This window comes from Argiope bruennichi, chromosome 11, assembly GCF_947563725.1.
Source record: "Argiope bruennichi chromosome 11, qqArgBrue1.1, whole genome shotgun sequence".
NCBI lineage: Eukaryota > Metazoa > Arthropoda > Arachnida > Araneae > Araneidae > Argiope > Argiope bruennichi.
In genome coordinates this window covers 90728998-90745566 of record NC_079161.1, presented here as the reverse complement: position 1 = coordinate 90745566, position 16569 = coordinate 90728998, and the positions used below count along the sequence as shown (strand labels likewise).

Sequence of the window (16569 nt, the reverse complement as noted above, 5' to 3'; positions counted from 1 at the left end):
ATATGCATTCAGTTTTAATTTATGATACTTTTCTTGAGAAAGTTCTATCAAAGATTAGAATTTGAGAAAATAACATTAAAGCGTATGTAAATATAAACATAAAAATCAGTGTGACATCTCAAAAATAGATTTAGAAAGAAAATTCAAAATGGTTTTATAAAGAAATATGTTCTGGCATTAATAATGTTAAATAAAATAAAATTTCATAGTTTCACAAAAAATCGACTTTTCAATTAACTGTCGTTATGAAGGAAGTCATAGCTCAAATGATATCTTTCTACACTATTTCTTTCTCTAATTTTACAAGATTTACGAATACAAAGATGGAAGACAATGGGAAAGACTGCAATGGACGAAAGTGTTCTAACGAGGTATCACGTAACCGAAGAGGAAAACGATGTTCGGTATAGGAAATAATTTTTCAGATCATACGTTTTGAGTAACTGCAGTTATTGAAAAGTTGTTCATTAGACTGAGGTAATAATATGTTTAATTTATAATACTTTTATATCCTCCATGAGGAAGCTATGGGAAAATAAAAATTTCTATCCCTCCCACCAACATTTGCACCCCTTGAATTGGAAAGTACGAATATGGCCAAGACAGCCTTTCCACATGGCACATTATTTGTCAGCTCAAATTCATGCAAAGTCAGTTTACTTACTAGGTTCATTACACAAGATAAGGGACACAATATACTGTATAACTTTTGAAAAAATATAATTTTGGTTTCTATTGACCATGATCGGAGAAATTAGGCGTAGTAGGATACCGTAATCGTCAAAAATTCGAACTTTAAATTTGACGCATTTCTATGTTTCAGACCTCTCAGAATGCGGAAAAGAATTGGCATTATGTCTGTCTGTCTGTGCATACGATAACTCAAGAACACTTTGATCTAGATGGATGAAATGTGTTATATGGATTTCAATCCGAAATTGTAGATTTATATCAATTTCGAACGATATCCGTTCTAAGAAAATCTGTCTATTCTGTTTGGCTGTTCGTGTACAAGCGAACTCGGGAATTACAAAATACGCAGAGCTAGATGGATAAATTAAATATTTGTACACAGGTGTAGCATTTAAAATGCAGATTTTCATCAAATTTCGAATCAAATTTATAAAAGGGTTGGCCGTCAGTCTATCTGTATTTTGTGATATATGCAAACGCAATGACTTAAATCGATGAATTGTAGTACCAAGATCAAATAATTTTTGTTTAATCGGATGAAAATAAAAGGTATCCAAAAATATATATTCATACAACAAACTCAATAAAAAAAGCGAGATTAAGATAAAGCAAATGATCTTTATTTCGCTACTACTATTCGCAGTTCTGTACAAGGCATTCGCGGTTTTATCCAAAGGGCAGAATTTTAAGCAAAGAGGAAATTGATAAACCATTTATTGAAAAGTATGCCTCACTTTTTAAGAGAGAACTATTTAAATTGCTTTTACTGTTAAAATATTTAATATCTAGGAGACCAAGCTTCACCCGGCATTTTTTTTCTTGAGAAAATATTTAGATACGAATCGGAAGCTGATTACATATAAATATTTTTTAATCTTATCTCATCTCATATCCATCAGCGTCATCTCATAATTTTTGGAGGTTATCATCCTAGGGTAACAATGGAAATACCACAAACTTTACGACTTGGCGCTATATGTCATTGTCAGCATGAGAGCAGATAGAAATATGCTCTAATAGTTCTAAAAATGTTTTTGTTATGTGTGTGTGTGAAATCTCGGCTTTTTTTTTCAGTAAAGACACCTATATAGATAAACTTAAAAAGCAAAAAGCATTATCTAAATATAAAATTTGATCCAAATCGTTAAAGCCGTTTCATAGATATAATAAATAAATAAATTTTATACAAGAATTGCTCGTTTAAAGTTATATGACAAACGATAAATTTGTAAGTAATGTAACATTTGTTTTGAGCTAAATGAAGAATAATTTGAAAGATATCCAATGAAATGCATGATATTGAAAGTTATCCAATGATTTCAATAATTCAATCAATGATTTTTAAAGATATCCAATGAATGCAATCCAGATATAAAATAAAATAATACTATACTAATATCAACAACTGTGACCTTATTGGTTTATTTCAAGTACATTCTCACCTGCTTGTGTTATCCAATCCAGATAGCCTCTGAGATCTTCCTCTATCTGTTGCTTCTCCCGCAGTTTATGGAAGTCACCACGGGCCTTCGCTTTCTCTCTTTCTTTGGAAAACTCTCTGGAATGAACGAATTAATAGATGCATTTCAGATCAATACAATTACAAAGCAAAAAGTTTTTAAAAACACTTTAGTACATCACTTGTTTAAAAACACTTGTACAAATGTACCAAGAGCACAATAAAACTTACAAACTGTTCTATTATGAAGCAAAAGGGACATATATATATATATATATATATATATATATATATATATATATATATATATATATATAAAAGCGTGAGGTAAAGACAACAATAGAATAAGAAAATTAAACTACGATGAATATCTATTGCTCTTTGAAAATATGTTTATTATCTATAGGATTTGGCGACGTATAAATAAATTAATGGATTATATTATTTCACTTTTAAGTACAAACAACGCTTTCCGGTTAATTTCACCCTTATTTTACACGTTCAAATAACTTTCAATTATGCGGTTAAATGCTATAGAAAAAAAATCAATATGCAAAGGAATCAAGAGGAACAGCTTTAGATAACATTCAAGTAGTGGAGATATAATTGGTTTGAAGATACTCATCACATTTTCATTTCTGTTGAATATAAGTGCATTGACGTTGAAGAGGAATTTCTTATTTATTGATAAATATTAATGATGTATTTTTAGGATTATCTTTAAACAGGTTTGTTGAAATGAAGTTTTTCCAATTCAGAGGACCGTGTCGAGTCATAATTACATGAAATTTAGATGACAAATGCACCAAATTAGATTTATTAAAAAAAAAGTTATTACAGAAGTTGCCGTTAGATGGCGCTACAGCGTGATAAGCATTCTGCGAGTTTTCGTTGATGTACTGAAAATTGCCCTCAAAATTTTTACATCTAAAAGACAACATTATTCGGCATGTTATAGAAATCAATGAAAGATTTATTACGTCCCGCTATAGAATATATTGTTTTGTGAATGGAAAGGGATCTGGGCAACTACGTGATGCATTTTAACACAGAAATTATGTAAGAAACTTTGTCATGCTGCTTTGCCACATATTGGTGACTTTCTGCATCATTTTTTTCAATAAATCTCGAGTTCAAGAGCTGGAATATCTCTTGTTCAAATTTCATAATGTTTAACTTGTACAACTCCTCCTAAATGGGTGATGTTTAATTTCGACAACCTTGTCTATTTTTAAACAATTCAAAATAACCACACAGTTCTCTCCTATTGGAGAGGCGAACCTCATCCTCTTGCCTATTCTGATCCCCCTGCACCTAACCAAGCAACTTTATACTACTATTAGTCTTGTTCCAGTCCAGGGAAGATTTGCAATCAGGCTCTTACTCTAAGGACAGGAGATAGCCTCGAACCTGAGGCGGGAGCTCCTGAAACTGTCAATTATAATCGCACAGTAGCTGCTGCCATTCTTTCTAAGAATTCAGGATGATCTGAGTAATAGTCATCATGACATTATAGCGAGACCTGAAACCGAGAGTCCTAAAGACGACCTCTAATACTTCTGTAAAGAGGTACATCCCGTCATTGGAGTTGATGTAATTGAGTTCAATGATATTACTGTACTCCATGGAAAAATGAAAAAGCGTTTATTTAGAGAGCGAACTCTCTTCCTTGCAACCCTTGGCGCTCAAACTGAAAATTTCTTAGATATTGGGTTGGCAACTAAGTAATTGCGGATTTCACTCATAGATGGCTTCAGTTGAATTTTTAGGTTTGCAGACGTAGTACAAATGTAAAACACATTTTGTTATTTGATAGTTGGCAATTCAGCTGTCAATCAGTAAAAAAAGTTTTTTTTATCGGTTGCGTAGTTTTCGTTTGGCGTTCGTTGAAAAATGGAAAATCAAAAGGAACATTTTCGTCTTATTTTGCTTTTTTATTTCCGCAAAGGGAAAAACGCATCGCAAGCTCATAAAAAGTTATGTGCGTTTTATGGTGACGAAGCCTTAAAAGAACGGCGGTGTCAAAATTGATATGCCAAATTTCGTTCTGGTGATTTTTCACTCAAAGATGAAAACGCTCTGGTCGTACAGTTGAAGTTGATGACGACCTAATCAAAGCAATAATCGATTCGGATCGTTACAGTACAACACGTGAGATTGCAGAGAAGCTTCATGTATCACATACATGCATTGAAAATCACTTAAAACAACTTGGCTATGTTCAAAAACTCGTTACATGGGTTCCTCACGAACTGAAAGAAACACATTTAACGCAACGCATTAACAGCTGCGATTTGCTAAAGAAACGTAATGAAAATGATCTATTTTTAAAACGACTGATAACTGGCGATGAAAAATGAATTGTTTACAACAATATCAAGCGGAAAAGATCGTGGAGCAGGTCAGGTGAACCAACTCAAACAACATCAAAAGCTGATATTCATCAAAAGAAGGTTTTGTTATGTTTACATTGAACAACTAAAGAAATTAAACAATGCAGTTGAAGAAAAGCGGCCCGAATTGACAAATCGAAAAGGTGTTGTATTCCATCATGACAATGCAAGGCCACACACATCTTTGGTCACTCGGCAAAAATTATTGGAGCTTGGGTGGGATGTTTTGCCACACCCACCATATAGTCCTGACCTTGCACCATCTGATTACTTTTTGTTTCGATCTTTCCAAAACTCCTTGAATGGTAAAAATTTTAATAATGATGATGATGTCAAATCGTACCTGATTCAGTTTTTTGCTAATAAAAACCAGAAGTTTTATGAACGTGGGATTATGATGCTACCTAAAAGATGGCAAAAGGTCATTGATCAAAATGGGCAATACATTACAGAATAAAGTTATTTAGTTCCATGAAAAAATTGTCTTTGATTTTCTAAAAAAAAATCCGCAATTACTTAGTTGCCAACCCAATATAATATTACTTGCGATCTTTGATAAAAGAAAATTCAGATTGCGCAGTTTTGACTTTATATTTTATAAATTGTTCTGTTCACTATTGAGTATAATTGTATTAATATGGTGATGATACAGAGTCAAGTAACGATGCTATTCAAAATATAAATCTGAAATAGCGAAATTTTTATTCAAGTAACAATATCGTTATGAATGACTGCATTTTCTTCCTTCCGTATATACTTTACAGTTGGCGATTATGGTGAGATTTATTAACTGCCCTATTAGCACAAAACGGCAAACAACACTGTTATGATATCTTCACAATATTGGCCGGTAGTTAGAACATCGAACAATATTGTGGAAGTATAGTACAATATCTTGTGCCAATAGGGTGCTTCCAAGAGAAGATTCCAGTTGATATCTGACGAAAACAATTTAATTTGCAGTCTTTTGAATTTAAGTATTATAAATTATTCTATTTTAACGAAAAATTGCAATGTTTACCAGTAAGCACAGTATCATGCATCACGGCAAAGTGCATCGCTAGTACTCACCCACTCAAGACACCAAGAACCAGATTGAGCACGAAGAAAGAACCTAAAATGATGAGACTCAGGAAGTAGATCCAAGGCCACTGGTTCCCGCAAGCATCGTTCACCTGAAAGTATTTACTTCCTTAACATATATTTTCTTTTCACAATTTACAGGACAGTTTAATTTAACCGAAATTTATTAAAGCTATAGTTAATATAATTCATTTTTGGCATTTACAGTGATAATTTAACAGGAATTCTGACTGGGTATGAAATAATACAGAGTGATTGATCTTGAGCTTTGACCTCTCTTCCAATATTTTTCAGTAATTTGAGGAGAGGTCAAGGACTAATTACTGAGCAATAGTTTTGAATCTGTATATGAAAGAATTTTTTTAATACTTAGTCATTAACTACTCATAGCTTTCAACATTAGACTTTTTATCGGTTGGATTATAGAATTCCCTGATCTAGCAAACTTTCAACCTTATAATTATTGTTCAAGCTGATTCAGACATTTAACGTTAAAGTAATTCTTACAGACATTCACTATATAAAACAACAAGCAATTCACCATATAAAAATAAAGCAAACAATAAGTATTCTGCTCAACAACGTATAACCTTATAAAGCAAACAATAAGTATAAGTATTCTTTGAGATGTCAAACAATACAGAGTGATTGAAAGTGTTCAGTAATTAGCAAAGAGGTCAAGCACACAAGACCGAATCACTGAACTACAAATTTGAATCACCCTGAATACGAAGGACTTCTTGGTACTAATTGTAAGTAATCATCCATCAGCCAGATCATCATTAGTCCTTTTATCAGTGAGAACATAAAACCTAGAAGTTATATAAGTATTTTTTTTAACTTGTACTGATTGTCCATGCTTTTCAAATTATGTATAATAATTTAGCTAAATAGAAAATAAGTAACCTATTCATTTAGAAATATTTTATAGTTTCTTTTATTGCACCAAGAAATGGTGCAATAAAAGAAACTATAAAATATATGTTTCTTTCTTTTTTCTTTCTTTTGCATATATAACCTTTTATGCAAAAGAAAGAAAAAAGTGATTTATCATTCGAACCTCTATATTTAAAAAATGGATAGAAATACAATTTATTTTTTAGTTCAGGAACTAGATAATATAATTCTTAAGCTATCAGCAGAATTTTAAACAAATCATTTGATAAACTTCTAAGCTAGAAGATTTTTTATATATCAAAAAGGCCTTTTTTCCCAATTCTTAAAACACTTTTGCCACTTAGTTGATATATTTTGGTTTCATAGATGTTTTCTTGGGATTTTTTTATGCAAATGTTCAAAAATATAACTTTCGAACGTTTTTCAAAAATTTATCCCGAAAGTAGTCACATATCTTGTTTTGAAAATGAGTGGGCTAATTACCTAAACGGACGATTTCTTTTCAACTAGTATTATACAGTATTTCTTATTTGCAGAGATATGAGAATTTGCAGCATTGACTATGTTAGACGCGTAATCAGTTGATCTAATAGATATATAACTTTTAGAAAAAAGTGGTTGACAAAAAAATCCTTTGCTCTTTTTCTTTTTATGAATGACGCGTATTCCCAAACCACTGCAGGGTACGAAATAGTAGACGTTCGACAAGAAAGAAGCCATTTTGTCGCCTATCCAAGCTCATAGGGATGGAAGATTAAAATCATCCTTGTGTTTTACCAGGGAACCATCGAATAGTGTAATAATAGAAAAATAAATAAATAAGTAGCAATCAAAAGAGCATAGTGAAACATTTTTGACGCATAAATCATTTGCTCTCGTCTCTCTATTAATGAGATATAAAATCTTAAAGTTTGGAGGCATTTTAAGAAAAGTCGCCATATTTCAGGCCTATTGGCGGGAAAATAAGGTTCAGAATGTCGATATTTTGAGAATTAATGAAATTACAGCGACAATTTTAGAACGTTCTCTGCTTCTCTACGTAGAAAAGTCGCCAACGCTATATAAGACAAATGAGATCGAGGCAAAGAACAGATTAAGTTTAGAGCAGATAAATGCAATTTGGGGACTTTTGGCGAGAAATGAACAGTTCTGGAAACAATGATCTGAATATCGATATCTGGAATATTAACGAAGTTACAGTGATTATTCTAAAATGTTCCATGCTTGAGGATGTAGAAAAATCACCAACACTATATAAGACAAATGAGATCGAAGCACAGAACAGATTACGATTAGATCAGATAAATGTAATTTGGTGACTTTTGGCGAGAAATGGGAGGTTCTGGAACCATGGGGTTTTTTTTTCTCTTTATATTGTCTAAAGTAAATTAATAAATTAGAAAATTTTAAGATTTTATATCTCGATAATGGGGAGACTAGGGTAAATCATTTATGCTTCATAAAATATATCTCACTATACTCTTTCGATTGCTACTTATTCATATTTTTTTCATAATTACATTAAGGTACGGTTTCCTGGTAAATTTTAATTTGGTTTAGTTAGTTTTGTTTAGTTATATTAACGATCTACTTTAAAGCAACACTAGGGCTATTTTGTGACGGACCTCGCAATTTTGAACCGCAGTTACATGACGAGGACGATACCAGCGCTTGCACTCCCTCTCCAAACTTCCACACCACACCAGCTGGAGCCCAGGTTAGGAAAGAATATAGAGAAAAAGAATATGAATAAGTTGTAACTTACATTGTAGAGGACACTTGTCCATCCTTCGTTGGTGACACATGTGAAGACTGTTAGCATGGCCAATCCGAAGTTGTCGAAGTTGGTGATGCCGTAGTTGGGGCCTTCCCAGTACAGCCGACACACCTCCTCCGTCCCCTTGCATTGGTATCCGGCGTCGCCGCAAGGGTGGGGAGGGTCCACGGCGATTTCGCCTTAAATAAATAAGTCGAGGTTAATACACAGTAACATAAATGTACGTCTCAAATTAATAAGGATTGCGTTAATTTATTAAGAAATATTTTTACAAGCTATATGCCTATTAATATCACTACACAAGGTCAAAAATTACATGAAATCCAATTGTATTAACGAACGTTTGACATTCCTACTTCAATAGAAAGATAGTCCTAGTATAGCTCCTGTTCAGATATTATAAGTTGAAGTTATATAGGGTGCCCCAAAATGCCATATATAACTTTCAAGGTTAATACTCTTCAGATATTGCTAGAATTTGAATGTTCAATAACTTAATGTTACTTAATGACACCCTATTTTATATAACTGAATTGAATTAAATATAAATAATTAATTCATTTCAATTGCATTAATAATATTGGTTCATATAATGAAGAAAATTTATTTATACTAGCAGCCTTTGGCGCCTATTTAGTTATTCCAGATTATTAATTTTGGCGTTGCTAAATGGTTAATAGAGAATTTATTTAAAATGCATTTCAGCTTGTCACTTGAAAAGTATTCGGAAAAATATGAATTCAAATTTATATGTTTACAACAATTTAATCCTACAATACATGACTTTTTATTTATTTTTTACAAAAAAAAGTACGTTTTGAATAACTGTATATAATTCAAGAAAATCATTTAAAAATTTTAAAATATTTATTTTTTCGTGAAATTTTAAAAAAATAAAATAAAATGTGCCAAATGTTTACATTATAAATTAAACAAAATCACATTATAACAATTGTGCAATAAAAATAAAAATCCCTTTTTACCAATATATTTGTTATAAAGCAATTAAAATATTTTGATTATATTTTTAATGGTAGAATTATTCACAGAACAGCCATCCTGGTGTTATTTTCAAGTTCTCAATTTAATTCTAATTCCTGTACCGCTATGATAACCTATCGATCTTTTCTACAAATTTTTATCAAAAAGCATTTAAAAGAGGATTTCCAAACATTCGTTTTTGCCGTTTGAAACAATTCTATGAAATTTATAAATGGATATATAAACATGTAGCCATTTGGGATAATATAATATAACTACATCTTACGAAATAAAAGTGGTAGTTGGTATCCTACAACAATGCTTATTGGTACAAATAAATACTTCGCTTTGTTTGACGGCTGAGTTTGAATTCAAACATTGCATTTATAAACATTATAGAGTATCGAATTGAATTAAAAATCCTAAAATTACGGGTAAAAATCGTACGAAATTGAAACTGATATAATTTAAAAATCAATTTTTTAGTCTTAAAATAATAATTTTGTAAGATAATTGTTGTAGAGTTTAAGGACATCAACTTCCACCATTATCTGGCATTTACTTTTGTAGTCAATTAAACTTTCAGTTTGAAGTATATTTCTTGTTTTTTTCCCCTCTGACTGAACGTAGTTTTGGGTGACATGGCGAACCTTTTCCAGAACATTTCTAATAATATTCAGCAGCTCTATTAATCGGCTATCCGAAGAGTTGAATTCAAAGCAGCTGTAAAAGCATTTATAACTAAGATGTCTGAATTTCGTACAAATAATTTTATGCATTTGACTGTTGCCAATCGACAACAACAAATAAGAGAGATTTCTGCGCACATACATATATGCAGAATACGTATACACAGAATATTGACAATAACATTTTTCAGCTGCATTAATCAGCTAACAGAAGTACTAAATTTAATGTAGCTGCATAATGAAGCAGTCTGAAATTCGCACGGTGGTTTGTTTACATTAGACTGTTGCCATATGACTTTAAGTAATAAACGTGATTTTGTACCACGTACGTTAAAGTTATATGTATATATAGAGAGATAATTATTATTGTATTTATGCCAGATCTTCCAATCCTTGAAAAAGTAATCGCAAATAAGAAGAATGCAAAAATTATGAAAATTTTGAAAGATGTTATGAAATTTAAAAAGGCTTCATTATGTCATAAGCTGAAAATAAATCATTGTTCTCGAAACTTTTACTGAGTAATTTAAGCGTTTCCATGAATAAATTTAGAAAATAATAGCCTTATTTTTTGAATAAAGATTAAGGTAATTAAGGTAAAAAAATTTAGTTACTATTTTCTGCTTTCGAATTATTCAAATAAATAAGCGATATATGAACGCTGGAGTGTTATAGGCTCTTTTTCCTACAGTTTAGCACTCATTTATGTTACTCGTTTTGCAGATAAAATTAAATGGAAAATTCTGTTTTTTGAATTCTGAGCTTTTTTTTAAGCCTAACCAGTTTTTCAGTAAACCTGCCAATTTATTCAATTCAATAAACTTAAGTTATAAAATTTGCATTGAATAAAACAAAGTAAAAAATGAATTTCCAAAAGAAAAGTAATTTCGTGTTAGGGCTACCATTTTCTTTGATTGATTTAATGTGATATTTTAAAATATTTGATATTGGTAGTTCTAATTATGTTTAGTCTAGCCGGCCCAGCCAATTCTATGAGCCAGGACTCGTGTTATAAGGGACGTGTAGTAACTTTGAATTGATCAACAAAGCTTTCAAATGCGTACATATTTTCTGGGGTAGATACCGAATTTAATTCTAATAGTTAGTTTCAATACGCAACAGTTTGCTTTCGTCAAAGAGTTTTGGTAAAAACTGTGTTTCTATTCCGCTTAGAGATATATAAACCGTTTATTTTGAAACATAATCTATATCTATAGAAAAACATAACCATTTACATAACCATGTAACCGTAAATATAAACCATTTATATATCTATAGAAAAAAAATGAGATATCACATTATTTGTGATTATTATAGTATAAACTGTTTATTTAAAATGAATTAATACTTAATACTTTAAAAAACAGCAATACTTTGTTCAATTTACAATTTGCCAAGAAAATAAAATGCCTAGCGATTGCTTATGAAAGCGATGTAACCCAATTTCCATACACATAAATGGCAAAGGTCACGTGGTATTTTATTTATTTTACGTATCGAAGATTATTTTGTTTATTTTCACCAAAAGTGAATTAACTTCGTAATTAATATCAGGAAATGATAATTCAACATAATTTAATACCAACGGAAACACAAAATAATTATAGTCTGTGTATTTTCAATAGGCGGTTCAAGGTCATATTTTCTACCTCGTTATTGGTTGTCTGGTAACGCGGTAGAAAATGTGAACCGCCTACAGAAAAGACAGAGACTATAGCAATATCTTAATTACATTTATATAGTTAAAATGAACAGAACTCTCAAAAAGAATTCCTTCTTTTTTTTTTTACTGTTTATAAACAAAATTAGATTAAAATAAAATATATTTTAAATATATTCAATTTGTCATAATTGAAATTAAATGATTTTTGTAATTGACACATTATGAAAATGGCAGAAATCAATTTATGGATAGTAAAAATACACAACATTAGTTAAATTCGTCTAAAGTAGATTTATATAAGTAAATTATATATTCGCAAATTAATAGAACATTTCTAGATTTAACCTTCCTTACATATTTGAATTCGGTAATCTTCCATTTTTTTCTAAACAAAAAAAAGGGGGGGGGGGCTTACACCACTTCGAAAATGAATGGGTCCCCAATAACCAATCCGACAACAATAAATAGTTTCCTGCTAGAGCACACATCGAATTAACCGATTTTAAATAATGCTAGTAATTAGCAAAAGCAGAATATACGACGCAATATTTAATTTATTTTGTTTCTCACCTTACCATATTTTATATTTTCAGAATTTGTTATGACTTCAGAAATTAATCACAGCAGTAAAAAATTATAGACAGGTGTCACCCTCATGCAGCAAAATGATTGGTTATACCCCTCTATTTGAAACGGTCCATTTTAAAATGATCCGAGTTCTTAAAGAACTGATATTATTCCTTCATTCAAAATAAATAATGTAATCAGGATGCTGCTGCTCACCCGTGACGTTGTTGAAGCACGTCTTGTGCATCTTTCCTGAGAAGAGCTCGAGCCCGATGATGGCGTAGATGATGATGACGAAGATGACGAGTAATGCGATGTGAAGGAGAGGAATCATGGCTTTGAGGATGGAGTTGAGCACCACTTGAAGACCTGCAATGGGAAAAAAAAGAAACGTATATTCAAACTTCTAACTCATTTCAAAATGTAATTGAATACTTTGACCTTTTAGAACAGAAATATCGACAAAGTCATTAGTGCGCATGGGGATATTTGAATGCTACATATCGGATTCCCAGGATATTCATCTATAAATCAGCCTATTTTGTTTTAGAAGGAAGTTAAATTAGCAATATTATTGATATGAATTATTTAATTCGGAAGTATTTTCAATGTTTCAGGTAATACAATTTGATGCAATATTTTTGATGTTTTTTGTAATACAATTTAATGTAGTAGTTTCGATGTTTCAAGTAATACAATTTGATGGTATTTTCGATGTTCCATGTAATGCAATTTCACACTTGAAAAAAATTAAATTTTAAACCCTGTTTTTTTCAGAAATTTGCCCTTTTCAAGATTCATAGCAATCATTTTTCACTTTTGTATTCGCAAACACATTTTAATTGCTTCGAATGTCATATGCATGCCCAAACTTAGCACTCCACATGATTCCTGTTTAACAATGGCTATTTTCTATATTCTAATGCAGCAGCACACCAAGACGCTACAGACTCATATCCCTAATCACAGAACTTTAGAAAGCACATGGTGGATATTTAGGATAGCAGCTTTCAAACTTCGATCGATCCGATATAGATCTAAGTGACTGTAACCAGATTATCAGGGCTTCAAACTTTTAGTCAAAATAAATAAACGCGTATAATATTACCATATCTCGGTGCACTCATATAGAAATCGATAGTGAAAAATCTGAGATCAATAACAGTAGAACAGTTCCTCGTTAAACATTATTCTATTATCTACATTTATTTAGCCACGGCACATGCAATTACAAATTATAACGCTATAGTCGTAAAATGTTTTATAAAATTGTTAAGAGCTTCGGAACGTATAACTACTGAATGCATAAAAACAAAAAATTATAAGGTAAGTTATGATCAAGCTTCTTAGATGATTCATTTTTTGTACATATGCAATTCGTTTTCTAAAATTTAAATTACGAATATTTGGCATTTCTTTATGCCCTGCCTTTTTTTTTCTAAACATTCTTAACGCATATATTTTAATTTTGACTATAAAATGCCTTCACATACAACCCCTTCATCTAACTGCTAAATGGCGAGATCTATAGTCATAAAACTTGTATGGAAAGTGATAACATTACTTGCAACACCATCTGGCTGCAAAATTTAGATTTAACATTCCTGCGGAGAAGCCACTCCGACAACTTGGAATATGTCAGTCACAAAATTGTTTAGGATCATCAAATTAGTATAAAAAGAAATCTTACGCACATTAACAGCAAGATGAAGTTTCGAAACGTTCTTTTTCTGTTGCTGTTACTTTTGTGTAGTCTGTGATATCATAAAAAGCAAAGGAAATGAGCCGTTACTTATTAATCAGTTCTGTTTTTCACTTCGCTGAACTTATTTTCTTTTAGTCACAATACCAATTTAGTCCAGAAATGAAGACAGAGGCATCATTTCAACAAAATCGGAGATTACATATAAAAAATACCAGGCATTTTGCTTCCATTAACCTGAACTTGTAAAATACATCTTGTAATAGAAAATCAACATCAAAACTTATAGACTCGAATTTGATATAAACTATAATAAATCTAGCAGAAATTTCCAACACCTTATATGTTCTTTTACTAGTTCAGTCTATTTTGGAAGTCTGTATGCCAAAAGCAAGCTTTGTTCGCAAATATTATACTCGCAAGAAGAGTTGATTGAACTTCCAAGAATTCAACACGTAGAGGACAAAATTACACCACGCATTGCATTCCTTAATCAGTCAAGATTAATCTTCAAAGATGTTAATATGCTATATTCCCAATACGGTGTAATTTTGGAAATCTAGACCAAAACTAGATCTAATGCTTCCTCTTTATAACATTAATGTACCCAAGATCTTTTTTGTTACTAAATCGAGGATGCTTTAAATTTTATGAGGTCATTACTTTTGTATTACGACCTCACATTGACATTTTACCTATATCTGATACAATTTCTGAGGTAGGAACACTTGCCTCCAAATTCTTTTGCTAGGTGGCGCTGTGGTAGTCTCATCGCGTCACGTATAGCTACTTTACATAAGCGCACTTTTTATGGTGAAAGCCCACATCGCTCTGAACTTATTTCTCTTGCTGTAATATGGATAATTTTAGAATCTAAAGACGTTTGAAGTCAATATTCTCTCATGAAGTTTCGGGAAAAAGTTAAGAAACCCGTAAAAGTAAAAAAGGGGATAATAACTCATGTTAATAAAGTTAACGTCTCATGCTGCACAAGTTGAGAACTGTTCATCAAACAGTAGGTGCTTATGAGTGAAACAAGGGAGATCATAAACCAGTTAACTGCGGAATATATTTTTAAAGCACCTCTTTTTAAAGTCAGGCAATGAATCGCTGCATAGTAAATTTTGCAAAAAATCACAATAAAGCGAATGAGATTTCATTTTTGTTAGATAAAAGAAATTAAACATCGACTGCTCAAATATGAAGATTTGGATTAGTATGCATACATTTCGAACGCACTATTCCTTAAAGCGATACGTTAAGGAATCAAGTTACATTAGTCAATACGAGAGTTTTAAAACTTGGTTAATAGAAGAGAAATTCATGAATTGCGATTGCATTGATTAATCTGTTTTAAAAAAAGAAACTATTTAAAAGAATAATAATTGCTTGCATATAAGTTCACTTGAAAGATAACCATAAGATTCTATGTATTGAAAAATTTTTGCAAGTTTTTCTGTGTGAATTCGCTTGAATACAAAGAAATTTGTACTGATATAAAAAAAAGGTGGTTAATCCACAAGTGCATTTTAGAAACAAATGAATAAAAAATGTTCTTAGAAGGCACGCCTTGATAAGTGCATTAACAACACTTACAATATTAAACGTTGATCAATATTATATATATATATATATATATATATATATTAAGAATTTATATGCACAAATCTTAAAGTGCTGCTATAATTATTTTGTATAAATTGGCGCTTACATCAAACTCATTACATATTTTAATTTTCATTGAATGTTTTTGTTCTTTCTCTTTTGATTATATTTTAATAGATTAATAAAATCTTGTTATTTAAAATCATTTCCACTATTTTTTTTTATTTTTTAATGTTAGACATTTTAAAATTCATATAGTATCTAAATCATGTAATCATATTACAAATATTATGGAATTGTGATTGCAGCTTCTTTATAATTTACAATCAGATGACAACTCTCATATTGAATCAAAGCGAAGCAAAATTATGCAATTAATTGAAAATTACGTTCTGAAAATAGTAAAATACTATATTTTAATCACGAACTCTTGCACCCCAGGACGTGAATTACAAATTAATAATTAAATTTTATGTCAACAGAAATAAAATAAGACATAAGGAATTTATTAAAAACACTGATGAATACGAAATGAGTATAAAAGTTGTACTTACTTGGGACACCCGATACGAGCCGAAGGGGCCTGAGGACACGAAAAGCTCTCAAGGCCTTTACATCGAAACCATCCTTCATTAGATTGGACAGAGCTGTACTCACGACACTGGAAAAAAGCAAAACAGAAATAAATCAAGACAGATCTAAAACAGAATAAATCTCAAAATGAATGCCTGTTCTAAAAATGTAAATGTCTAACAGAATGTCTACTTCATTTATGAAAATATTTGCATGAATGTATGCTACAATTCTGAAAAATGTTTGCTTCAATGTGTGCTACAATTCTGAAAAATGTCTACTCGAACGTGGGCTAAAATTTTGAAAATATGTGTGCATGAAGGTATGATACAGTGCTGAAAAATGTCTACACGAACGTGTGCTACAATTCTGAAAAAGTCTACAAGAATGTGTGCTACAATTCTGAAAAAGTCTACAAGAATGTGTGCTACAATTCTGAAAATGTCTACAAGAGAGTGTGCTACAATTCTGAAAATGTCTACAAGAA

The 16569-nt window shown here is 31.1% G+C and overlaps 1 protein-coding gene across 2 annotated transcripts in view; it reads right to left on the bottom strand.

The window, feature by feature from the left end:
- LOC129956888 (muscle calcium channel subunit alpha-1-like) overlaps positions 1-16569 on the bottom strand; it is a 239297-nt gene that overhangs the window by 90126 nt on the left and 132602 nt on the right. For both annotated transcript variants that reach the window (XM_056068900.1, XM_056068901.1), the window contains exons 5-9: positions 16064-16170; positions 12419-12571; positions 8291-8481; positions 5617-5720; positions 2136-2251 (exon numbers count right to left, since the gene is read on the bottom strand). In XM_056068900.1, the coding sequence (XP_055924875.1) occupies positions 2136-2251; positions 5617-5720; positions 8291-8481; positions 12419-12571; positions 16064-16170 (671 nt within the window). The remainder of the gene's footprint in view (positions 1-2135; positions 2252-5616; positions 5721-8290; positions 8482-12418; positions 12572-16063; positions 16171-16569) is intronic.